Below are 27646 nucleotides of genomic sequence, written 5' to 3' on the forward strand. Positions count from 1 at the left end.
ACTGCAGCAAGACATCCTTGCTCCTGTACTCAAAACCTCTCGCTATGAAGGCCAGCATACCATTTGCCTTCTTAACCACCTGCTGCACCTGCATGCTTACCTTCAGCGACTGGTGCACAAGGACACCCAGGTCTTGTTGCACTTCCCCTTTTCCCAATCTATTGCCATTCAGATAATATTCTGCCTTCCTGTTTTTGCCACCAAAGTGGATAATCTCGCATTTATCCACATTATACTGCATCTGCCATGCATCTGCCCAATCGCCCAACCTGTCCAAATCGTATTGGAGTTTCTCTGCATCCTCCTCACAGCACACACGCCCACCCAGCTTTGTGTCATCTGCAAACTTGGAGATATTACATCTAATTCCCTCGTCTAGATCATGAATATATATTGTGAATAACTGGGATCCTAGCACCGATCCCTGCAGTACCCCACTAGTCACTGCCTTCCACTCGGAAAAAGACCCATTTATTCCAACTCTTTGCTTCCTGTCTGCCAACCAGTTTTCTATCCAAGTCAGTACCTTGCCCCCAATCCCATGTGCTTTAACTTTACACGCTAATCTCTTATGCGGGACCTTATCGAAAGCCTTCTGAAAGTCCAAATACACCACATCCACTGGTTCTCCCTTATCTATTCTACCAGTTACATCCTCAAAAAATTATCAGTAGCTTTTACTTCTAAACTAAATCAGAAGAACTATCATAACTTCTCCCTCTCCCAAGACTATGTGCTGGGTCCTTAACTGAAGATATAAATCAAGCTGGCTACTAGTGCCCTAGTGCCTGTTGTATTTAACCATGCCATGAAATGGTTGGAATTTTGCTATCCTAAAGTGTTATCCTCAACCTGAAGTGAAAGCACCTTAATGGTTTTACACGTACAAAGTCCATCTGTAAAGTCAACTTAAAGGGCTTCAAGATAATCACTCTCAGAGTAGATTGATGATGCGCTATTAATTACTCAAAAGACTGAGGTTAAGCGAGTAACTAACTGGCTTTTATTAACAAGAGAATGAAGGTGTGCCTCGAGTGGTCGACCAGTCCAGAATACAGAGGGACTGTGGAGCAGTCACCTTTATACCTGGACTCGTGGGAGGAGTCAGCCGAGGCATGTACAGACATGTACACAGTGGAATACAAACACCCACACAGGCAGGTATAACAGTGGTTTACCACATTCACCCCTTGTTTAAAAATGAGTCCGGCGGGGTGAAGTGTATTAAAAGTTTGTGTATTGGAGTCTCTCTGGAGGTCTTGTCTGCCGCTGTGATCGACGTGGCGACGGCAGGGGTAGTGAAGCTTCCGGCGTCGAGTCCCGCGTAGTCTGGGGCACTGGTGTGTAGTCCTCGTGGGTGTCGAGCGGGTCGCGGGGCCCAGGCGTGCCGTCTGCTGGGGTTGGATATTGGATCGTGGGGGGGGGTGGTAGTGGGTAGTGGGTTACTGGGGCCCCCGAGGGTGCGAGGTCTCGTATGGAGACTGTGTCCTCCTGCCCGTCCGGGTACGCAATGTAAGCATACTGGGGGTTGGCGTGGAGGAGGTCGACCCTCTCGACCAGGGGGTCCGTTTTATGGGTCCTCACGTGTCTTCTCAGTAGGACCGGCCCTGGGGACGTCAGCCATGGCGGTAGCGATGTCCCCGATGTGGACTTCCTTGGGAAGACAAACATTTTCTTGTGAGGGGTGGCGTTAGTGGCAGTGCAGAGCAGTGACCGAATAGAGTGGAGCGCATCGGGGAGCACATCCTGCCAGCGGGAGGTCGGAAGGCCCCTAGACTTTAAGGCTAGCAGGGCGGCCTTCCAAACTGTCGCATTCTCTCTTTCCACCTGTCCGTTCCCCCGGGGGTTGTAACTGGTGGTCCTGCTTGTGGCAATACCCCTAGCGAGCAGGTACTGGCGGAGTTCGTCGCACATAAACGATGAGCCCCGGTCGCTATGGATATAGCTGGGGACACCGAACAGGGTGAAGAGGTCGTTCAGACATTTAATGACCGTGGTACTGGTCATGTCTGGGCAGGGGATGGCGAACGGGAAACGGGAGTACTCATCAATAATGTTGAGGAAGTACACATTGCGGTCGGAGGAGGGGAGAGGCCCTTTAAAATCAATGCTCAGGCGCTCGAAGGGGCGAGTGGCTTTTATCAGGTGAGCCCTGTCTGGTCTATAAAAGTGCGGTTTGCACTCAGCGCAGACTTGGCAGTTCCTGGTCATGGTCCTGACCTCCTCAATGGAGTAAGGCAGGTTGCGGGCCTTGATGAAGTGGAAGAACCTGGTGACCCCCGGGTGGCAGAGGTCATTGTGGAGGGCCCGCAGTCTATCGATCTGCGCGCTGGCGCAGGTGCCACGCGATAGAGCATCCGGGGGTTCATTGAGCTTCCCGGGCCGGTACAAGATCTCGTAATTGTAGGTGGAAAGTTCGATTCTCCACCTCAAGATCTTGTCGTTTTTGATTTTGCCCCTCTGCTTGTTGTTAAACATAAAAGCAACTGAACGCTGGTCAGTGAGCAGGGTAAATCGTTTTCCGGCCAGGTAGTGCCTCCAATGACGCACAGCCTCCACAATAGCCTGGGCCTCCTTCTCAACAGCGGAGTGTCTGGTCTCCGGGCCCTGGAGGGTTCGTGAAAAGAAGGCCACGGGTCTCCCCGCCTGATTAAGGGTAGCGGCCAAGGCAAAGTCGGACGCGTCGCTTTCCACCTGGAAGGGGATGGATTCGTCCACTGCATGCATGGTGGCTTTGGCAATGTCTTCCTTGATACGGTGGAAGGCTAAGCGGGCCTCTGCCGTCAATGGAAAAGAGGTGGACTTGATCAGCGGACGGGCCTTGTCCGCATAGTAGGGGACCCACTGGGCGTAATAGGAGAAAAACCCTAGGCCCTCTTCAGGGCCTTGAGGCAGTGGGGCAGCGGGAGTTCCATAAGGGGACGCATCCGGTCGGGGTCGGGACCGATGACTCCGTGTTCCACAACACAGCCAAGGATGGCGAGGCGGGTTGTGCGGAATATGCACTTCTCCTTTTTATACGTCAGGTTCAGGAGTTGGGCGGTGCAGAGGAATTTTTCGAGGTTTGCGTCATGGTCCTGCAAGTCATGGCCGCAGATGGTCACATTGTCCAGATATGGGAAAGTGGCCTGCAACGCATTTTGATCGACCATCCGGTCCATCTCCCTTTGGAAGACGGAGACCCCATTGGTGACGCCAAAGGGAACCCTAAGGAAGTGATAGAGGCGGCCGTTTGCCTCAAAGGCAGTATACTGGCGGTCCTCAGGGAGCTGGTGGTACGCTGATTTCAGGTCAATGGTCGAGAAGACGCGGTACTGCGCGATCTGGTTGACCATATCAGTTATGCGGGGGAGTGGGTAAGCGTCCAGCAGGGTGTAGCGATTTATTGTCTGGCTGTAGTCGATGACCAGGCGCTGCTTCTCGCCGGTCTTAACGACCACAACCTGGGCTCGCCAGGGGCTGGTGCTGCCCTCAATAATCCCCTCCTTCAGGAGCCGCTCCACTTCGGTTTTAATGAAAACCCTGTCCCCGGCACTGTATCGCCTGCTCTTTGTGGCGATGGGCTTACAGTCGGGGGTGAGGTTAGCAAACAGTCGAGGGGGAGGGGGGGGTGACTCTGAGTGTGGAGAGGTTGCACCTGGTGCGCGGCGGGCAATTTGGAAGCTGCTGGCTGCGGACTGTGAGTGGGGGGAGGGGTCCAACGTACGCCATCGTAACACTTTTAAGGTGGCACTGAAAATCTAACCCCAGTAGAACGGCAGCGCAGAGGTGGGGCAGGACCAGAAGTTTAAAATTATCGTACACAGTCCCGTCTACTAAGAGTGTCACCATGCAGTAGCCGCCAATGTCCGCCGACTGGGACTCGGAGGCCATAGAAATCCGCTGGTGCGCAGGCAGGACTGGGAGAGAGCAACGCCGCACCGTGTCAGGGTGGATGAAGCTCTCCGTGCTTCCAGAGTCAAAAAGGCAGGTTGTTTCGTGACCATTTACCTTAATGTCCATTGTGGACTGGGCCAGTTGGTGCGGTCTCGCTTGGTCCAGCGTAACGGAGGCCAGCGTAGGGGTCGGTGTGTCGCTGCGGGTATCAGATGAGGCGGTGTTGGGGGCCTGCTGCGTCCCGGCTGGCGTCCAAGATGGCGGCATCCATGATCCCCATGTGGCTGGAGGCGTCCAAAATGGCTGCTGTTCCGGTGGTTCGCACATGGCTGGGGAGGCCCAAGGTGGCGGCCCACACGGCCCACACACGGCGCTGCTGGGGTTCGGGGTGGCTTTGGCCCTGCAGACGCTGGCGTAGTGTCCCTTCTTCCCGCAGCCCGAGCAGATCGTATTTTTCGCCGGGTAGCGCGCTCTGGGGTGTTTGGCCTGGCCACAGAAGTAGCATTTCTGGCCTTGGGACACTGCTGCGGTAGTTGGGCCGTTGCTGGGATGTGGCTGGGGTGGCACGGCGCTATGAGACGGTCCTACCGTGTCCCAGGCTGTCGTTCCCCGCGGCGTCCACGGTGCAGAGGAGTAGGCATCCATGTCCCGGTAGGCTGCGTCCAATGATAGTGCGAGTTCAGAGGCCTTGTTGAGGCCGAGGTCACTCTGCTCCAACAGTCGCTGTCGGGTGTAATTGGACCTGTGGCCCGCTACAAAAGTGTCCCGGATAAGTTCCTCTGTGTACACGGCGGCCTTTACATCCTTACAACCACAGGCCCGGCCAAGCACAGACAGTGCCTGAAGGTATTCCTCGGTCGATTCCCCAGGTTGTTGTTTACGACTCCCCAGGAGGTGCCTGGCGTACACCTCGTTCACTGGGCGCGTGTACTGGTCCTTGAGGAGCTTGAGAGCAGCCGTGTACGAGGTCGCGTCCTGGATGACCGAGTACGCTCGGTGGTTCACTTTGGAGGTCAGGACATCCAGTTTGTCCTCATCCGATTTGACCGTTGCAGCGGAGGCGACCAGGAATCTTTCAAAGCACCTAAGCCAGTGAGCAAACTTGGTGGATGCGTCCGCCTCCCGATGGTCTAAGTCCAGGCATGCTGGTGTGAGGATCTACTCCATTATAAAAAAATCGTGTTAATAAAATTGATGCGCTATTAATTACTCAAAAGACTGAGGTTAAGCGAGTAACTAACTGGCTTTTATTAACAAGAGAATGAAGGTGTGCCTTGAGTGGTCGACCAGTCCAGAATACAGAGGGACTGTGGAGCAGTCACCTTTATACCTGGACTCGTGGGAGGAGTCAGCCGAGGCATGTACAGACATGTACACAGTGGAATACAAACACCCACACAGGCAGGTATAACAGTGGTTTACCACATTTGATATGGCCAACATAGACCTTAATACAGACTTTGGTTCCTTAGTGTCACCAACCAACCAAAATGCCAGGCATTCCTGATACCCAAATTGGAAAGCTCCATCTGTCAGTGGAAGGTTAGAATACTTGACCCTGTGAGTGCCTGGTGAAAATAGTGTCCTGCACTATGAGCTTTCGCCTGCCACCTTGATTTCTCAATAAAAAAACATAATTTTGCTGAATGATATGCTGCTTCTTCCTCTTGCCCTGAAAGGAATCTTTTCCAGTTTTCAATGTCAGTGGCCGCAGTCTTCTGATGGCTCTAGGTTTCTTTACCATTGACAACTTCTTCAGTGTTAATTCAGTGATTCTTGAGTCAATGGAAATAAAAGTCGGGGGAGATGTAAAACGGGCTGCCGATTCACTATCACCCATTTTACACTACCACATAAAGTCAAAATTAACCCCAATCCCTAGTGTGTCTAGTTTGATTGACAGACATAAAAGGTTCCATAACATGAGCATGCAGTTCTCAAACTTTTACAACTTTGTAGTACTTTAAAGTGTTGAGAAACTTTCATTCCTAAGAATGAGGTTACATTTCATTTTTGTACACACTGGCCTAGATTTTGAATTGCCCTTGGTGGTATTGTTAAAATTAATTTTTATTGCACCTAGCTATTTTCCTGCCTTAACTTATTCTTTCCCAGGGCCTGCAAACGATGGAGCTGCTTATCCTCCTGAGTCTTTCCTTCCTCCTACAATCTACACACACTTTAAACCCAAGGTTGGCATCAACTAATCACTACTAATCCATTTATCTTTTCTCTTGCTCTTTTTCAACCATCATGATGTCCTGTACTATATGCTTTGAACAGTTACCCAGGTTTCTCGGGATGAGTCAGGAGTAATACCAAACTGTCAGGCAAACTATTTTTTTGTCAACCATTGGAGGTATGATCAAACAGAGATTGGCTTATCCCCTCTGTGATAGGCTTTTTCTGTTCCCTGTGCATCTGTTAGATTTGGCATATCTGAGATCCTATCTCCAGTGACACATTGTTCTGGCTCCTTGCATAAACAAAGAGAAAAATATACCTCAAACTAAATGAAGATGGTGCCTTACTTGTGTCTGCGGGTAATGGCCACTGCAACAATAAAGTTAGTTTGGTGAATATTGTAAATCATTTGTCACCCTTGGTGCTGTCTCTAATAATATGGCCTGGAATTGTGTCCTTAGTAGGACATTTCAGCTATGATGACAAGTAAACTTTTCAGAAAAGAACTGCACAAGGCCAAATTGTTCATACGCTCCAGCCTTTTTTATTTGTTCTTGGGATGTGCACAGCACTGTCAAGTCTGCATTTATTCACATCCCTCATTGCCCCGAGAAGTTGGTGGTGGGTCTTTGCCTCCATTCATCAGATTTAATTCCTAATTAAATGTTGAAAATGTGCTATGAAAGGCATTTTGCCTTTTAGCCAGTGCAGTAGCAATGAAATTGGGTGTTAAAGCGTTAAATTCCATGACTACCAACAGGAAACCCGCTGTTGCCTCCTAACATACAAATTTGAAATGATGGAAGAAATTATGCAAGTTCAAATCTGAAGTGCCAGTAATTTAAATAAGATGTAGATGTACTTGATTTTCTTTGAATTATGTAATTTTTTAATTAACTCCTTATTCATTAACTTTCTCAGCTCGTGACTTTCCTTAATGCATTAATTACAGATTTTTTAGGAATGGTACTGCAAATCTAACACCATGAGCAGTTGTGAACAGCAAATATAAATTATCTTCTGATTCATGCAGCTGGGACGTATTTATGTGAAGAATGTTAGTAGAGAAAAGAGCTGAACATAACACATTTTCAACATTTAATCAGGAACTTTTTTGCAAAATGGCAATTACCTAAAGGCATCATCCAGTGACGCTGACAACACCCAGCTCTACCTCACTACCTCTCCTCTCGATCCCTCCACGGTCTCTAAATTGTCAGACTGCTTGTCCGACATACAGTTCTGGATGAGCAAAAATGTTCTCCAATTAAATATTGGGAAAACCGAAGCCATTGTTTTCAGTCCCTGCCACAAACTCCGTTCCCCAGCCACTGACTCCATCCCTCTCCCTAACATCTGTCTGCGGCTGAACCACACTGTTCGCAACCTTGGTGTCATATTTGACCCTGAAATGAGCTTCCGACCACATATCTGCAGCATAACAAAGACCGCCTATTTCCACCTCGGTAACATCGCCCGTCTCCGCCCTTGCCTCAGCTCATCCGCTGCTGAAACCCTCATCCATGCCTTTGAACATAGAAACATAGATATAGAAGATAGGAGCAGGAGTAGGCCATTTGGCCCCTCGCGCCTGCTCCGCCATTCAATGCGATCATGGCTGATCATCCAAATTCAGTACCCTGTCCCTGCCTTCTCCCCATATCCCTTGATCCCTTTAGCCTTAAAAAATATATCCAACTCCTTCTTGAATATATTTATTAAATATATTCAAGAAGGAGTTGGATATATTTCTTAAGGCTAAAGGGATCAATGGGTATGGGGAGAAAGCAGGGACCGGGTACTGAATTTGGATGATCAGCCATGATCGCATTGAATGGCGGAGCAGGATTGAGGGGCTGAATGGCCTACTCCTGCTCCTGTCTACTATGTTTCTATGAATTGGCCTCTACTGCCTTCTGTGGAAGAGAATTCCACAGGTTCACCACTCTCTGGGTGAAGAAATTCCTCCTCATCTCTGTCCTAATGGCTTACCCCTTATCCTTAGACTATGACCCCTGGTTCTGGACTCCCCGACCATCGGGAACATCCTTCCTGCATCTAGTCTGTCTAGTCCTGTTAGAATTTTATAAGTTTCAATGAGATTCCCTCTCATTCTTCTAAACTCCAGCGAGTACAAGCCCAATCAACCCAATCTCTCTTCATATGTCATTCCTGCCATCCCAGGTATCAGCCTGGTGAATCTTCACTGCACTCCTTCCACGGCAAGAACATCCTTCCTCAGATAAGGCGACCAAAACTGCACACAATACTCAAGATGTGGTCTCACCAAGGCCTTGTACAACTGCAGCAAGACATCTTTGTTCCTGTACTCAAACCCTCTCGCTACGAAGGCCAACATACCATTTGCCTTCTTAACCGCCTGCTGCACCTGCATGCTTACCTTCAGCGACTGGTGCACAAGGACGCCCAGGTCTCGTTGCACTTCCCCTTCTCCCAATCTATTGCCATTCAGATAATAATCTGCCTTCTTGTTTTTGACACCAAAGTGGATAACCTCGCATTTATCCACGTTATATTGCATCTGCCATGCTTCTGCCCAATTACCCAACCTGTCCAAATCATACTGGAGTTTCTCGGCATCCTCCTCACAGCACACACGCCCACCCAGCTTTGTGTCATCTGCAAACTTGGAGATATTACATTTAGTTCCCTCGTCTAGATCATTAATATATATTGTGAATAGCTGGGGTCCAAGGACCGATCCCTGCGGTACCCCACTAGTCACTGCCTGCCACTCGGAAAAAGACCCGTTTATTCCAACTCTTTGCTTCCTGTCTGCCAACCAGTTCTCTATCCAAGTCAATACCTTGCCCCCAATCCCATGTGCCTTACCTTTACACGCTAATCTCTTATGTGGGACCTTATCGAAAGCCTTTTGAAAGTCCAAATACACCACATCCACTGGTTCTCCCTTATCTATTTTACCAGTTACATCCTCAAAAAATTCCAGTAGGATTAGTCAAGCACGATTTACCTTTTGTAAATCCATGTTGACTTTGTCTGATCTGGTCACTGTTTTCCAAGTGCTCTGCTATTACATCTTTTATAATGGACTCTAGCATTTTCCCCACTACTGATGTCAGGCTTACCGGTCTGTAATTCCCCGTTTTCTCTCTACCACTTTTTTTGAACAGTGGGGTAACATTAGCTACCCGCCAATCCATGGGTACTGTTCCAGAGTCTATCGAATTTTGGAAGATGACCAGCAATGCATCTACTATTTCTAGGGCCACTTCCTTAAGTACCCTAGGATGTAGATTATCAGGCCCTGGGGATTTATCGGCCTTCAATCCCGTCAATTTCTCTAACACCATTTACCTACAAATACTGATTTCTATCAGTTCCTCCATTTCCTTAGACCCTATGATCCCTGACATCTCTGGGAGGTTATTTGTGTCCTCCTTTGTGAAGACAGAACCAAAGTATGTATTTAATTGGTCTGCCGTTTCTTTGTTCCCCATTATAAATTCCCCTGATTCTGACTGCAAGGGACCTACACTTGACTTTGTTACCTCGAGACTTGACTATTCCAACGCACTCCTGGCTGGCCTCCCACATTCCACCCTATGTAAACTTGAGGCCATCCAAAACTCGGCTGCCCGTGTCCTAACTCGCACCAAGTCCCGTTCGCCCATCACCCCTGTGCTCGCTGACCTACATTGGCTCCCGGTTAAGCAGCGCCTCGATTTCAAAATTCTCCTCCTTGTTTTCAAATCCCTTCATGGTTTCACCCCTCCCTATCTCTGTAATCTCCTTCAGCCCCACAACCCCCCGAGATAGCTGCGCTCCTCTAATTCTGCATTCTTGAGCATCTCTGATTATAATTGCTCAACCATTGGTGGCTGTGCTTTCTGTTGCCACAGCCTTAAGCTCTGGAATTCCCTGCCTAAACCTCTCCACCTCGCTACCTCTCTTTCCTCCTTTAAGATGCTCCTTAAAACCTACCTCTTTGACCAAGCTTTTGGTCACCTGCCCTAATTTATTCTTATGTGAATCGGTGTCAAATTTTTCATCTTATAATACTCCTGTGCGGCGCCTTGGGATATTTTACTACATTAAAGGCACTATATAAATACAAGTTGTTGTTGTTGTAGTACCGTGTGAGACAGACTAGGAAGTCTCAGGTTGTGCTAAGTCAACTGATCTCAGGTAAGGGAACAATCATAAGGTTCCTGCTCCTTATAGCTGTGTAGTGACAATAGCAACAACTTGCATTTATTTAGCATGTTTAATGTAAAAATGTCCCGAGCTGCTTGACGTGGAAGTTAAGCCAAGAAAAGAGAGATTGGGAGCAGTGAGCAAAAGCTTGATTGAAGATGTAGGTTTTGAGGTTGTGGGTTTTGAGGAGGTTTTTAAAGAAGGTGAGAGATAGCGGAGTTTAGGAAGTGAATTTCAGATTCAAACCCGGGTTGATGAAGGTTCTGCTGCTAATGGTGGAGCAAAGGGACAGGGAGCTGAAATAATGCCTTCAGCAAAGGGGGAGAGAAAATGAAAGAAAAAAGTGCACGTATCACAGGTGTGAAGTTGATTGAAATATTTTTGGTTGATGCTGAACCTTTTCCAATGGGAGTGAAGGTTAATGTAGCCATTACAGATTGTCACTGTGTGAATGAAGTATCTTCTCAGTTGAGAGTAGAGGAAGTGGTAACACCTCGATTCAGAATGCAATATGGAATGCAGGTCAGAATTCAGCATGTCAGAAGATACAACTCTCTTTTGTATTTCAAATTTGCATTTGCTCTGAGGCAATTCTATTCATGGTCTAGAATATGCAGCTGATACACAAAGCACTTCAAGCACAAATGTTTCAAAAGCCAACCCGATGAGCAGATTTCATTCCACCATGGTAATATATTTTTTTAGAAGCTTTGCATCTGTAAAATTGCCATGTCATAGGTATCGTTTTGGTCAAGTAAATTTAGTAATACATAAAATATTTGTTGTCTGCTGAACTACTGATACTGAGGCTAAAACTCCCGAGTCTTTGTCAACCAGTTGGCAGGTGAGGCAAACAGCTATCCACAGAAGGCAGCCGACACCAGTCACCTCACTAGCGCACATTATAGCAGCTAATTGACAGGTGGAGTCTGGGAAGAGTTCATTATCTGTCTTCCTGTCCTCTTGATGGTGAATCTGTATTTTTAGCTGTGGTGGCTATACCAACAAGTTTCTTCTATTCCATGTCATTTCTTCTATTGAAGTCTTAATTGAAGTGAGACTGTCAGCCTCTGTGCATGTCCTCGTGGTCATGAATCTGCAACACAGACCTGTATATCATTTCATATTAATTGGTACGTAGAACCAAGAGAGCCACTAGTAAGTAGGATCCTCTCGTTCCCCAATCAACTGAACCCTAGGGGCCAAGAGCAATCAAATTGCTTCAGTATTTAAATCTGCATTCCTCTCAGTGCAAGCCAAACCATGCCAAGAAACCTTAATGCATCAGTGTGCTCCTCCAGCAAGCACCATGGAATCAAAGCATACAAATGCTTGATAAAATATTATGTGAATCTAAACTCTTGAAAGCATAAAGAAGTTACTTAAAAAATACAAACTACGGAAAAAGACAGAACCTATTTTTGATGATCTTGCGATACCATTTCTGAGACGTCTAGTGACTTTGATATAAAATCATTGATCAGCATGATAGATTAATAGGAACCTTCCCCTCCACTTGGAGCATGTGAAAATACTGTTTTTAAATACTGAGATTGTAATTTTGAAAATAAATATATAAATGGCAATAAACCAATAATCTAACTCAACACTTGTTTGTTCTGTGTTTTTTTACAGGGGAGTAATAGGTAAACAAGGATACCAGTGTCAGGGTAAGACATGGGTTTCACATTCCTATCTTAAAGATTATTGCCTTGATACATTTACTGTTCTGTACAGCTTCACTGTTCTATTTCTGCTAACTATCCAGTGGTTGTGTGACAGATGCATGCTGAAATAAAACATAAATCGACTAGTTTACACGGGTTTCTGCTTGGCCAGGTTTGAATTTGTGAAATTCATCACCATGTCAGTTCGATGAGGAATCATGTGGCAACTGTACTTTATTACAGTAATGCATGAAACAGGCTGCACAGTCCCGAAAGCCCCAATGGAAGTGTTTACTTTTGCCAAGAGAGCACTGGTTAAATAGCTGTTATAAATGTCGCTGATGGGCTTTTTTTTGCTTCTAGCCCAAGGCCTGAAGGACTTGGAGGCATTATTCAAAAAATTTTTCAGAATACATGTCCCTGCTTAACCGAATTACTAGAATTTTCCAAATCTTGAACCTGCCAAATGCTGCTAATGTAAAATGTTAATAATATATATAGAGGATATATTGCACCACTAGTGAATTGTTCACGGGTTTGATTAATAATCTTGGGGGGTGAGTGGGAGGGGTTTAAAGATTCTCAAGTTAAAGTACTTCAACAGAGAATAATTGAAAAGATCTCCTGCCTCAGAGGAAATTCTTTACTGTTTTGTGATGGTAGGTGCAGTTGTCTGGGGCCCCGCCATTTTGGGCCTGCTGGCCAGAATTACCTGCTTAAGTGGCATATTGGGGGCGACCATCACCAACCAGCTGTCTTTTTTCTGAGGGGGAATCAGCATTCTTCCTGCTGCCGGATGCTATCCCCTGTGCGGAAACATAAATGCAAAAACTTACCGTCATGTGGGAATCAGCTGTTTGATGTTGAAATGAGTTTAATGTTTAACCAATTGTGGGAATTTTCAAAGTGCAACCAGTTACTCAATGGCACAGGTAAGAGGCAGCTCACATGGCATAATGGGACCCTCTCACGCTATCGATAGTCATGAAAATACATTAAAAAAAAAATTAAACGAATTAAATGAATACCATTCGTGTAAGCATTCAGTAACCCAGAGCAAATTAGCCACTTGACATCAGTGAGGTTAATGGATTATGGTCACTGTCACAGTGGGCAGAAGGGATATGTCACTGAATGGCAGAGTGGGTTCTATTTTTCTGTCTTGTTACCTGAGTCTACTTATAGAAACCTGTTATCAGTCAACTAATTTTCCATCAACGGGCTTATTGACTTGTATTTTAATGAATTAAATGTTAAGTTGGCAGGGAACGTTCTAGTCACTATTCAGCCTTCCAGTATTTAGCTACATTTGCCCAATTAATAAATCAGACATTTCTTGAAAGAAAAAAGTGTTCACTACTGTTTACATGGAATCAAGAAATCCAAGGAGACTAGTTAACAAAGATTGTTTTGGCAGACAAATTCCACAGGTTTTTTGGCTTTGTGTAGATGTTGAGAAATTGACCCTAAAACTGAGATTATGTTGATAAATGTTGACCAGTATTAATAAATCATTCATTTTACTGACATATTAATGAACTCGTGTAGCAGCAGAGCTCTTTTTCCAATTTGACTGCCATTGTGATGATTGCATCAACAAGAACATTGGGCATAATTACTGCCTGCGATTCACTGTGTGCGCACTATCATTCTGTTTTAATGAGCAGAGAAACAAATACAAATATTGTCTGACTATTGCCTTTCCCAGGATATATACTGCTTGATAGATTTTACAATATCTTGGTAATATTGAACAAAACTACTCTTACATAACAATGATGTACTTTTTAAAATTGAAACAGTGAAGGGCCAAAGTCTATAGTGCAGGACCAGGTTGAAAAGAGGAGAGACTAAGTAAATCAGGAATGAGTGATTATGGCTAGAATAAGTATAACTAATCAGATGGCAGAGCATAAAAGATGCAACTCACGCTACATTGATCCACTCATGATATTAGCTCCTTCAGACAGAATGAAAATACCAAGGTTCAGAGTGCAAGCCTTCCATTTGTGACGGGGGGGGCAAAATCCGTTAATGCCTCTGGTTGTATCGAGTTGCAAATTTGCCCACAGACTAATAATGAGGCTCATACAATTTATTGAATTTATATGTTGAAAGCAAGAAAATAAACTGCAAAAAGAGCAAATGTAACCAAATCCTGAGTGCTGATCATTTCAGTTGATGGATTTGGTTGCTTGCTCTTGCTTTGGTGTTGTTGCACTTTTGATTTCCCACTTTGACTAATATTCGGTGAAGTTCAAAGCTGACAATGAACAAAAACTTTTCTTTCTTTTGAATTTACAGTCTGTACTTGTGTGGTGCATAAACGATGTCATGAACTTATCATAACCAAGTGTGCTGGTTTGAAGAAGCAAGAAGCGCAGGATGAGGTATATATTTTGCATGGTGCAATTGAACATTGTTTCCTGGCGACATGGAATGGACAACAACCATATTTTTATGGGCGATGGGGAATAAGACAGAATGGCTTTTTTGTCACATTGTAAACAATAAATAGCATGATGACATTGCTGGTTTAGCAGCCCTGCAGACCTCACCAACTTGCTTTGACCTTGATCAAATGTGATATAATACTCCTGGTGATAGAGCAAGAGAAGCTAAGTAGTGACCCTATTGAGGCCTTATAAAAGCCAACAAAATTAACGAAAGGTGCGTCAGAGGCACCTTTATCCATTACTCTAGACATTCGTGTACTACCTGTCATTAGCTCTGGGTAGCACAGTTCTATTTCAGCTCTGTGTTTCCTACAGCTGGCAACAGCTGTTTTGTGTACAGGTGTCTTAAACTGATTCAAACGCTTTGGCTGAAATGTATCTTTTCTGTTTGCTTTCTGTGCAGGTGGGCTCCCAGCGCTTCAGTGTCAACATGCCTCATAAGTTTAGTATTCACAATTTCAAAGTGCCCACGTTCTGTGATCACTGTGGTTCTTTGCTCTGGGGTTTGATGAAACAAGGGTTACAATGCAAAGGTAAGGAATCCGCGATCACTTCTCCTTTTAGTGAGTTACCTCATATTGCAAGGATTCGGAAAACGCCATGGATTGCTAATGCTGATCATTTAACAGTTATTTTCACATCATAACATTTTAGCCTTAAAAAAAAAAATCAGCTGATGGAAGAAGAGGTCAGTGAGGCCAAAGAAAGAAAGACTTGCATTTACATAGCGCCTTTCACAGCCTCAGGATGTCCCAAACCTATTTACAGGCAATGCGGTACTTTTGACGTTTAGTCACGGTTGTAATGTAGGAAAGGCGTAAACCAATTTACAGATAGCAAGTTCCTATGAACAGCAATGTGATAATGACCAGATAATCTGTTTTAGTGGTGTTGGCTGGGACACTGGGGAGAACTCCTCTGCACTTCTTCAAAATAGTACCATGGGATCTTTTACGTCCACTTGAGAGGGCGGATGGGGCCTCGGTTTAACGTCTCATCCGAAAGACGGATTTTTACCTTACTTTGTGTTCTCTTTATTTCTGGTTTACAGGGCTACATGACAGATGGTATTTCTCTTGCCGCCTGGGGGGATGTGAAATTGGATTTAAATACATAAAAAGCAATTTCACCTTCACTAAGAAGCATGGTAATATATGCTGGCCGGACACATCAAGCACTAACAGGCTTCACTCTCCTCTGCCAGGACTGCCCACTACTCCAGAATCATCCTGGAAAGCAAAGATAACAACTGGGTTCTTTTCAACATTACTAACAGTCTCCTTAAAGCCTTCTCCCCTACCCCCTCCACCCTCACCTCCAACAAGAAGTGGATTGAGGAAGATTGAGACCATTCTTTCAGCTGCTTCTATCAAACCTCTCCCAAACTTCCCCTTGCCTTAGTCCTGAACCTGCATCATCTTTAGTTTCTCTCCTAGTTCTCTCTTATGCTCTCTGCAAGCTCATTTTGTCCATAAGACCTGTTGAATCCGTGATTCTTAAAGTATGATGTTTTCCAATAACTACACGGAGGCTGTAACTTAACAATCAACAGGTGTTTACTGGAGTAGGGTAGTCTCAAGACATGCTCAAGGCTCATATACAGGTGTGGTCACTGCCGGTACTACAGTATACAGGAGCTGTAAAAGTAGTTCTCTCTTAAAGGTACATACACTACAAGACCCACCTCCTGTTCCATTGATCTCATTCCCACTAAACTTCTGATAACCAACTTCCCTTCCTGGTCCCCATTTTAGCTGATATTGTTAACAGTTCCCTCTCTTCAGGTACTGTCCCCCTCCCTTTCAAATCAGCCACCATCAACCTCCTCCTCAAAAACTCACTTGACCCCTTTGTTCTGGCAAACTATCCCCCAATATCCAACCTCTCCTTCCTCTCCACCGTTCTTGAATGTGTTGTCGTCTTCCAAATTCAGGCCTATCTTTCCCACAATTTCATGTTTGAATCTCTCCAATCAGGTTTCCGTCCTGCCATAGAATTGAAACAGCACTAATCAGAGTCACAAATTACATCCTCTGTTACTGTAACCATAGTGTATTATCCCTTCTCGCCCTTCTCTAACTCTCTGCAACCTTTGACACGGTTGACCACACCATCTTCTCCCAATGCCTTTCCTCCATTGCCCATCTCATTGCCTTTGCTTAGTTTGACTCTTACCTATCTGATTGTAGCCAGAGCATCTCCAGCAATAGCTTTTTTTCCCACCCCTGCACCATTACCTACGGAGTCCCCCAAGGATCTATCCTTGGCCCTCTCATCTTTCTCATCTACATGCTGCCCCTTGACAACATCATCCGTAGACATGGAGTCAGCCTCCGCATGTATATTGACAACACCTAACTCTACCTATCCACCACCTCTTTCGATCATTCCAGTGCCTCTGTGTTGTCAAACTGCTTGTCTGATATCTAGTCATAGATGAGGCACAATTTCCTCCAGTTAAACATTCAAAAGACAGAAACCATTATCTTCAGTACCACAAACTCCATACGCTCACTACGATTTTATCCCCCTGCCCAGTCATTGTTTCAGGCTGAACCAGGCCATTTTCAATCTTGGCATCCTATTCACCCCAAGCTGAGATCCTGACCCCATATATTTTCCATCGCAAATATCACCTACCTCTGCCTCCATGACATTGCCCGTCTCTGCCCCTAGTTCAGCCAATCTGATGCTAAAACGCTCATCCTTTGTCACTGGCAAACTTGATTCTTCCAATGACCTCCTTGCCGGATCCCATTCTCCACCCTCTGTAAACATCAGCGCATACAAAACACTTCTGCCCGAATCCTATCCCACAGCAGGTCCTGCTCACCAATCACCCCTGTGCACGTTGACCTGCATTGTCTCTCGGCACCCCCAATGCATTCAATTTAAAATTCTCATCCTCGTGTTTAAATCCCTTCATGCTCTTGCCCCTCCCTATCTTTGTAACCTCCTCCAGCCCTACAGCAGCCTACACCCCACCTCACCGCCAACCACATCCTCTCTACTCCTCTGACTCTGGCCATTTGTGCAACCCCCTCCCCTCCTTTCATCCCAACATTGGTACCATGCCTAAAACCCATCTCGGCCCTATACTCTGGAATTCCTCCCCTAATTCTGCCTCTCCACTTCCCTCTTTCTTAAGACCATCCTTAAAACCCACCTCTTTGACCAAGCCCCTCCCAATATCTCCTTCTGTGGCCCGGCATCCATGTTTGTCTAATTACTCTTCTATGAAGTGCCTTGAGGCATTTTTTCTTTGTTAAAGGCGCTATATAAATGTGAATAGTTATTGTTACTGTTATGTTCCATTGTGTGGGTGAATGGATCCTGTAATAAATCTACACCTGTACACATGACTACATCTGCAGCAGATTAAAAAGAGTGGAGCTCACAAATCTGGAAACAAAGGTAATAATGGGCCAAGCTGACCATCACAAGGAGGAGAATTACAGTTAAAGTAAGTAAATGTGAAAGCAGCAAAAAAATATCCGCTCTACGGTATTAAGTAAAATATAAATGTAATTTTTGCACTGAAGCAGTGCCTTATTTTTCCTGCAGGTGGCAGTGTTTGACACAGTTTACTTGTCTGGTGATTGGTTTCCTTTTGTAGGTAAAGATGCCTCAGAACAAACCTTTGCTTCCAGATTTGTGAACTTCGCTCTTTAGTCAGCAAATGCCAGTAATTCTGCTGCACACGTAGTCGTGTGTACAGGTATTCCGTACCACAAAATGACAGCACATAATTTATCACTGGAAGAAAGTTTCTAAATCTTAAAGGTGAGGTTTCTCCTACAGTGGGAAGTTTTCAGCCCAGGCCTCCATCAATACCACTCTTAGCCAGGCCTAGGGGCGACAATCCTCCACATAAGGTTTCAGCCTGGCCCATTACACAACCACCTTAGTGAAAGTGGAACTGCTGTTTTAGAGACCATTCAGCCCGAAATGTTGGCTGGAGAGGGGTCGGAATCAGGAGTAAGTGCCGGTTGGGGGCTGAAAATAACGGTTTCAACCTTTATATATGCAACTCGATGAAATTGTGCCTCATCCAGAACTGGATATCAAACATACTATCACCCTGGTCCTTACTATAATCTGGACATACTATCACCACAACCCTTACTGTAATCTGGACATACTATCACCCTGGTCCTTACTGTAATCCGAACATACTATCCCCTTGGTCCTTACTATAATCTGGACATACTATCACCCTAGCCCTTACTGTAATCTGAACATACTATCCCCTTGGTCCTTACTATAATCCGAACATACTATCACCTTGGTCCTTACTGTAATGTGGACATACTTTCACCCTGGTCCTTGCTATAATTTGGACATACTATCGCCATGACCCTTACTGTAATCTGGACATACTATCACCCTGGTCCTTACTGTAATCTGAACATACTATCCCCTTGGTCCTTACTGTAATCTGGACATAGTATCACCCTGGTCCTTACTGTAATGTGGACATACTTTCACCCTGGTCCTTGCTATAATCTGGACATACTATCGCCATGACCCTTACTGTAATCTGGACATACTATCATCCTGGTCCTTACTGTAATCCGAACATACTATCACCATGACCCTTGCTATAATCTGGACATACTATTACCCTGGTCCTTACTGTAATCCGAACATACTATCCCCTTGGTCCTTACTGTAATGTGGACATACTTTCACCCTGGTCCCTACTGTAATCCGAACATAATATCGCCATGACCCTTACTATAATCTGGACATACTATCACCCTGGTCCTTACTGTAATCTGAACATACTATCCCCTTGGTCCTTACTATAATCTGGACATACTATCACCCTGGTCCTTACTGTAACCTGAACATACTATCACCCTGGTCCTTACTATAATCCGAACATACTATCACCTTGGTCCTTACTGTAATCCGAACATACTATCGCCATGACCCTTACTATAATCTGAACATACTATCGCCATGACCCTTACTATAATCTGAACATACTATCACCATGACCCTTACTATAATCTGGACATACTATCATCCTGGTCCTTACTGTAATCCGAACATACTATCCCCTTGGTCCTTACTGTAATCTGAACATACTATCCCCTTGGTCCTTACTGTAATCTGAACATACTATCACCCTGGTCCTTACTGTAATGTGGACATACTATCCCCTTGGTCCTTACTGTAATCTGAACATACTATCACCCTGGTCCTTACTGTAATGTGGACATACTATCACCTTGGTCCTTACTGTAATCTGAACATACTATCACCCTGGTCCTTACTGTAATCTGAACATACTATCACCCTGGTCCTTACTGTAATCTGGACATACTATCACCTTGGTCCTTACTGTAATCTGAACATACTATCACCTTGGTCCTTACTGTAATCTGAACATACTATCACCCTGGTCCTTACTGTAATGTGGACATACTATCACCTTGGTCCTTACTGTAATCTGAACATACTATCCCCCTGGTCCTTACTATAATCTGAACATACTATCACCCTGGTCCTTACTATAATCTGGACATACTATCACCCTGGTCCTTACTGTAATCTGAACATACTATCACCTTGGTCCTTACTATAATCTGAACATACTATCCCCCTGGTCCTTACTGTAATCTGAACATACTATCACCCTGGTCCTTACTGTAATGTGGACATACTATCACCTTGGTCCTTACTGTAATCTGAACATACTATCACCTTGGTCCTTACTATAATCTGAACATACTATCCCCCTGGTCCTTACTATAATCTGAACATACTATCACCCTGGCCCTTACTATAATCTGGACATACTATCACCCTGGTCCTTACTGTAATCTGAACATACTATCACCTTGGTCCTTACTATAATCTGAACATACTATCCCCCTGGTCCTTACTATAATCTGAACATACTATCCCCCTGGTCCTTACTATAATCTGAACATACTATCACCCTGGTCCTTACTATAATCTGGACATACTATCACCCTGGTCCTTACTGTAATCTGGACATACTATCCCCCTGGTCCTTACTATAATCTGGACATACTATCACCCTGGTCCTTACTATAATCTGGACATACTATCCCCCTGGTCCTTACTATAATCTGAACATACTATCCCCCTAGTCCTTACTGTAATCTGGACATACTATCCCCCTAGTCCTTACTGTAATCTGGACATACTATCACCCTGGTCCTTACTATAATCTGGACATACTATCACCCTGGTCCTTACTATAATCTGGACATACTATCACCCTGGTCCTTACTATAATCTGGACATACTATCACCCTGGTCCTTACTGTAATCTGAACATACTATCCCCCTAGTCCTTACTGTAATCTGGACATATTATCACCCTGGTCCTTACTATAATCTGGACATACTATCACCCTGGTCCTTACTATAATCTGGACATACTATCACCCTGGTCCTTACTATAATCTGGACATACTATCACCCTGGTCCTTACTGTAATCTGGACATACTATCCCCCTAGTCCTTACTGTAATCTGGACATATTATCACCCTGGTCCTTACTATAATCTGGACATACTATCACCCTGGTCCTTACTATAATCTGGACATACTATCACCCTGGTCCTTACTGTAATCTGAACATACTATCCCCCTGGTCTTTACTGTAATCTGGACATACTATCACCCTGGTCCTTACTGTAATCTGGACATACTATCCCCCTGGTCCTTACTGTAATCTGGACATACTATCACCCTGGTCCTTACTGTAATCTGAACATAATATCCCCCTGGTCTTTACTATAATCTGGACATACTATCACCCTGGTCCTTACTGTAATCTGGACATACTATCACCCTGGTCCTTACTGTAATCTGAACATACTATCCCCCTGGTCCTTACTGTAATTTGGACATACTATCACCCTGGCCCTTACTGTAATCTGGACATACTTTCACCCTGGTCCTTCTTCTTCTTCTTAGGCAGTCCCTCGGAACCGAGGACGACTTGCTTCCACACTAAAAATGAGTTCTCAGGTGACTGATGAGTGCAATGCGGGACCTACAGTCTCTGTCACAGGTGGGGCAGAAGGTGGTTGACGGGGTGGGTGGGTGGGGTGACCGTAGCGCACTGGTTCTGTGCTAGGGTGAGCTGTAGAGTCATGAGCAGTACGGCGTTCCGGTCTGTCACTGTTGGGGTTGTCCATGAGGATCCTGACGTTCCAGGTCCCAAACTTCATTTTAAAGGGTGGAAGATGCCAGTGCGTGAATTTTTTTAACGTGGGGTGGCTGTTGCACACCAGCTACCACACGGGCTTGACAGAGCAAGGTCTTGGTCCAATGGCAAGGGGATCCAAGACAATTGGAGACCAGACTCTGCTACATCGGCCTAGCACACACACACAAACATACTCCTACTGTCCTCCTCCCTCCTTCCCGCAGGTCGTCTCTCCCTGGGTGTCTCCTTCCAGTGAGTGTGTCCCGCGGTGTCTCCTTCCAGTGAGTGTGTCCCGCGGTGTCTCCTTCCAGTGAGTGTGTCCCGCGGTGTCTCCTTCCAGTGAGTGTGTCCCGTGGTGTCTCCTTCCAGTGAGTGTGTCCCGCGGTGTCCTCTTCCAGCGAGTCTGTCCCGCGGTGTCTCCTTCCAGCGAGTGTGTCCCGCGGTGTCTCCTTCCAGTGAGTGTGTCCCGCGGTGTCTCCTTCCAGCGAGTGTGTCCCGCGGTGTCTCCTTCCAGTGAGTGTGTCCCGCGGTGTCTCCTTCCAGTGAGTGTGTCCCGCGGTGTCTCCTTCCAGTGAGTGTGTCCCGCGGTGTCTCCTTCCAGTGAGTGTGTCCCACGGTGTCTCCTTCCAGCGAGTGTGTCCTGCGGTGTCTCCTTCCAGTGAGTCTGTCCCGCGGTGTCTCCTTCCAGTGAGTGTGTCCCGCGGTGTCTCCTTCCACTGAGTGTGTCCCGCGGTGTGTCCCCTTCCAGTGAGTGTGTCCCGCGGTGTCTCCTTCCACTGAGTGTGTCCCGCGGTGTCTCATTCCAGTGAGTGTGTCCCGCGGTGTCTCCTTCCAGTGAGTGTGTCCCGCGGTGTCTCCTTCCAGTGAGTGTGTCCCGCGGTGTCTCATTCCAGTGAGTGTGTCCCGCGGTGTCTCCTTCCAGTGAGTGTGTCTCGCTGTGTCTCCTTCCAGTGAGTGTGTCCCGCGGTGTCTCCTTCCAGTGAGTGTGTCCCGCGGTGTCTCATTCCGGTGAGTGTGTCCCGCGGTGTCTCCTTCCAGTGAGTGTGTCCCGCGGTGTCTCCTTCCAGTGAGTGTGTCCCGCGGTGTCTCCTTCCAGCGAGTCTGTCCCGCGGTGCGTCTCCTTCCAGTGAGTGTGTCCCGCGATGTCTCCTTCCAGTGAGTGTGTCCCGCGGTGTCTCCTTCCAGTGAATGTGTCCCGCGGTGTCTCCTTCCAGTGAGTGTGTCCCGCGGTGTCTCCTTCCAGTGAGTGTGTCATAGAGTCATAGAGTCATAGAGTAATACAGCACGGATAGAGGCCCTTCGGCCCATCGTGTCCGCGCCGGCCATCAAGCCCTGTCTAATCTAATCCCATATTCCAGCATTTGGCCCGTAGCCTTGTATGTTATGGCATTTCAAGTGCACATCCATATGCTTCTTAAATGTTGTGAGGGTTTCTGCCTCCACAACCCTTTCAGGCAGTGAGTTCCAGACTCCAACCACCCTCTGGGTGAAAAAGTTCTTTCTCAAATCCCCTCTAAACCTCCCGCCCTTTACCTTGAATCTATGCCCCCTAGTTATCGACCCCTCTACTAAGGGAAAAAGCTCCTCAGCATCCATCCTATCTATGCCCCTCATAATTTTGTACACCTCAATCATGTCCCCCCTCAGCCTCCTCAGCTCCAAGGAAAACAAACCCAACCTGCCCAGTCTCTCTTCATAGCTGAAGCGCTCCAGCCCTGGTAACATCCTGGTGAACCTCCTCTGCACCCTCTCTAACGCGATCACATCCTTCCTGTAGTGTGGCGACCAGAACTGCACACAATATTCCAGCTGTGGCCTAACCAGTGTTTTATACAGCTCCATCATAACCTCCTTGCTCTTATATTCAATGCCTCGGCTAATGAAGGCAAGTATCCCATATGCCTTTTTTACCACCTTATCCACCTGTTCCGCCGCCTTCAGGGATCTGTGTACTTGCACACCCAGATCCCTCTGACCCTCCGTCTTGCCTAGGGTCTTTCCATTCATTGTGTATTCCTTTGCCTTGTTAGTCCCCCCAAAGTGCATCACCTCGCACTTTTCCGGGTTAAATTCCATTTGCCACTGTTCCGCCCATCTGACCAACCCATCTATATCGTCCTGCAGACTGAGGCTACCCTCCTCGCTATTTACCACCCTACCAATTTTTGTATCATCCGCGAACTTACTGATCATACCCTTTACATTCATATCCAAGTCATTAATGTAGACCACAAACAGCAAGGGACCCAGCACCGATCCCTGTGGTACCCCACTGGCCACAGGCTTCCAGTCACAAAAACAACCTTCGACCATCACCCTCTGCCTTCTGCCACTAAGCCAGTTTTGTATCCAATGTGCCAAGGCATCCTGGATTCCATGGGCTCTTACCTTCTTGACCAGTCTCCTGTGCGGGACTTTATCGAAGGCCTTACTGAAATCCATGTATACCACATCCACTGCGTTACCCTCATCCACACACCTAGTCACCCCCTCAAAAAATTCAATCAAATTAGTCAGACATGATCTTCCCTTGACAAAGCCATGTTGACTATCCCTGATTAATCCTTGCCTCTCCAAGTGGAGACACATTTTGTCCCTCAGGATTTTTTCCAATAATTTTCCTACCACTGATGTTAGGCTCACTGGCCTGTAGTTCCCCGGTTTTTCCCTACTACCCTTCTTGAATAATGGTACTACATTAGCGGTTCTCCAGTCCTCTGGCACATCCCCTGTGGCCAGAGAGGTCCTGAATATATGTGTTAGAGCCCCCGCAATCTCCTCCTTTGCCTCACACAGCAGCCTGGGATACATTTCATCCGGGCCTGGGGATTTATCCATTTTTAGGCCAGCTAAAACCGCCAATACCTCCCCCCGCTCGATGTTAATATGTTCGAGCATATCACAGTCCCCCCGCCCTATTTCTGTGTCTACATCGTCCTTCTCCATAGTGAAAACAGACGCAAAAAATTCATTCAGAACCCCTCCTACATCTTCCGGCTCCACACACAGATTGCCACTTTTGTCCCTAATGGGCCCTATTTTTTCCCTAGTTATCCTCTTACCCTTAATATACTTATAAAACATCTTCGGATTTTCCTTTATTTTGCTTGCCAGTGTTATTTCATGGCCCCTCCTTGATCTCCTAATTTCTTTTTTAAGTATCCCCCTGCACTTTTTGTACTCCTCTAGGGCTTCCTCCGTCTTTAGCCTTTTGTATCTACCAAAAGCCCTCCTTTTTTTCCTAATCCATTCCCGTATATCCCCTGACATCCAAGGTTCCCTGTGGTTTTTGGAACCACCCTTGACCTTTACGGGAACATGTTGCCATTGTATGTTCTCAATCTCCCTTCTGAAAGCCTCCCATTGCTCCGATGCGGATTTTCCTACAAGTAGCTGATCCCAGTCCATTTTGGCCAGATCCTGCCTTATCCTATTAAAATCGGCCTTCCCCCAATTTAGAACCTTTATTTCCGACCCATCCCTGTCCTTTTCCATGGCCACCTTAAATCTTACCATATTATGGTCACCTTCCAGTGAGTGTGTCCCCCGGTGTCTCCTTCCAGTGAGAGTGTCCCGCGGTGTCTCCTTCCAGCGAGTCTGTCCCGCGGTGCGTCTCCTTCCAGTGAGTGTGTCCCGCGATGTCTCCTTCCAGTGAGTGAGTCCCGCGGTGTCTCCTTCCAGTGAGTGTGTCCCATGATGTCTCCTTCCAGCGAGTGTGTCCCGTGGTGTCTCCTTCCAGTGAGTGTGTCCCGCGGTGTCTCATTCCAGTGAGTGTGTCCCGCGGTGTCTCCTTCCACTGAGTGTGTCCCGCGGTGTCTCCATCCAGTGAGTGTGTCCCGCGGTGTCTCCTTCCAGTGAGTGTGTCCCGCGGTGTCTCCTTCCACTGAGTGTGTCCCGCGGTGTCTCCTTCCAGTGAGTGTGTCCCCCGCGGTGTCTCCTTCCAGCGAGTGTGTCCCGCGGTGTCTCATTCCAGTGAGTGTGTCCCGCGGTGTCTCCTTCCAGTGAGTGTGTCCCGCGGTGTCTCCTTCCAGTGAGTGTGTCCCGCGGTGTCTCCTTCCAGTGAGTGTGTCCCGCGGTGTCTCCTTCCAGTGAGTGTGTCCCACGGTGTCTCCTTCCAGCGAGTGTGTCCTGCGGTGTCTCCTTCCAGTGACTCTGTCCCGCGGTGTCTCCTTCCAGTGAGTGTGTCCCGCGGTGTCTCCTTCCACTGAGTGTGTCCCGCGGTGTGTCCCCTTCCAGTGAGTGTGTCCCGCGGTGTCTCCTTCCAGTGAGTGTGTCCCGCGGTGTCTCCTTCCAGTGAGTGTGTCCCGCGGTGTCTCATTCCAGTGAGTGTGTCCCGCGGTGTCTCCTTCCAGTGAGTGTGTCCCGCGGTGTCTCCTTCCAGTGAGTGTGTCCCGCGGTGTCTCATTCCAGTGAGTGTGTCCCGCGGTGTCTCCTTCCAGTGAGTGTGTCCCGCGGTGTCTCCTTCCAGTGAGTGTGTCCCGCGGTGTCTCATTCCAGTGAGTGTGTCCCGCGGTGTCTCCTTCCAGTGAGTGTGTCCCGCGGTGTCTCCTTCCAGTGAGTGTGTCCCGCGGTGTCTCCTTCCAGTGAGTGTGTCTCGCTGTGTCTCCTTCCAGTGAGTGTGTCCCGCGGTGTCTCCTTCCAGCGAGTGTGTCCCGCGGTGTCTCCTTCCAGTGAGTGTGTCCCGCGGTGTCTCCTTCCAGTGAGTGTGTCCCGTGGTGTCTCCTTCCAGTGAGTGTGTCCCGCGGTGTCTCCTTCCAGTGAGTGTGTCCCACGGTGTCTCCTTCCAGTCACTGTGTCCCACGGTGTCTCCTTCCAGTGAGTGTGTCCCGCGGTGTCTCCTTCCAGCGAGTGTGTCCCGCGGTGTCTCCTTCCAGTGAGTGTGTCCCACGGTGTCTCCTTCCAGCGAGTGTGTCCCGCGGTGTCTCCTTCCAGTGAGTGTGTCCCGCGGTGTCTCCTTCCACTGAGTGTGTCCCGCGGTGTCTCCTTCCAGTGAGTGTGTCCCGCGGTGTCTCCTTCCAGTGAGTGTGTCCCGCGGTGTCTCCTCCCAGTGAGTGTGTCCCGCGGTGTCTCCTTCCAGTGACTGTGTCCCATGGTGTCTCATTCCAGTGAGTGTGTCCCGCGATGTCTCCTTCCAGTGAGTGTGTCCCGCGGTGTCTCCTTCCAGTGAGTGTGTCCCGCGGTGTCTCCTTCCAGCGAGTGTGTCCCACGGTGTCTCCTTCCAGTGAGTGTGTCCCGCGGTGCGTCCCCTTCCAGTGAGTGTGTCCCACGGTGTCTCCTTCCAGCGAGTGTGTCCCGCGGTGTCTCCTTCCAGTGAGTGTGTCCCGCGGTGTCTCCTTCCAGTGAGTGTGTCCCGCGGTGTCTCCTTCCAGTGAGTGTGTCCCACGGTGTCTCCTCCCAGTGAGTGTGTCCCGCGGTGTCTCCTTCCAGTGAGTGTGTCTCGCGGTGTCTCCTTCCAGATAGTGTGTCCCGCGGTGTCTCCTTCCAGTGTGTGTGTCCCGCGGTGTCTCCTTCCAGCGAGTGTGCCCCGCGGTGTCTCCTTCCACTGAGTGTGTCCCGCGGTGTCTCCTTCCACTGAGTGTGTCCCGCGGTGTCTCCTTCCAGTGAGTGTGTCCCGCGGTGTCTCCTTCCAGTGTGTGTGTCCCGCGGTGTCTCCTTCCACTGAGTGTGTCCCGCGATGTCTCCTTCCAGTGAGTGTGTCCCGCGATGTCTCCTTCCAGTGAGTGTGTCCCGCGGTGTCTCCTTCCAGCGAGTGTGTCCCGTGGTGTGTCCTTCCAGTGAGTGTGTCCTGTGGTGTCTCCTTCCAGTGAGTGTGTCCCGTGCTGTCTCCTTCCAGTGAGTGTGTCCCGTGGTGTCTCCTTCCAGTGAGTGTGTCCCGCGGTGTCTCCTTCCAGTGAGTGTGTCCCGCGGTGTCTCCTTCCAGTGAGTGTGTCCCGCGGTGTCTCCTTCCACTGAGTGTGTCCCGTGGTGTCTCCTTCCAGTGAGTGTGTCCCGTGGTGTCTCCTTCCAGTGAGTGTGTCCCGCGGTGTCTCCTTCCAGTGAGTGTGTCCCGTGGTGTCTCCTTCCAGTGAGTGTGTCCCGCGGTGTCTCCT

General features: G+C 47.5%; 1 protein-coding gene across 2 annotated transcripts in view; it reads left to right on the forward strand.

Annotated features, from left to right (window-relative positions):
• Nucleotides 1-27646, forward strand: part of LOC147121072 (protein kinase C epsilon type) — a 788174-nt gene that overhangs the window by 457877 nt on the left and 302651 nt on the right. For both annotated transcript variants that reach the window (XM_085980505.1, XM_085980511.1), the window contains 3 exons: nucleotides 11875-11909; nucleotides 14211-14296; nucleotides 14766-14895. In XM_085980505.1, coding sequence (XP_085836631.1) covers nucleotides 11875-11909; nucleotides 14211-14296; nucleotides 14766-14895 — 251 coding nt within the window. The remainder of the gene's footprint in view (nucleotides 1-11874; nucleotides 11910-14210; nucleotides 14297-14765; nucleotides 14896-27646) is intronic.

The sequence above is a fragment of the Somniosus microcephalus genome, chromosome 3, assembly GCF_052327205.1.
Source record: "Somniosus microcephalus isolate GS21.2 chromosome 3, FLI_Smic_1.0, whole genome shotgun sequence".
NCBI lineage: Eukaryota > Metazoa > Chordata > Chondrichthyes > Squaliformes > Somniosidae > Somniosus > Somniosus microcephalus.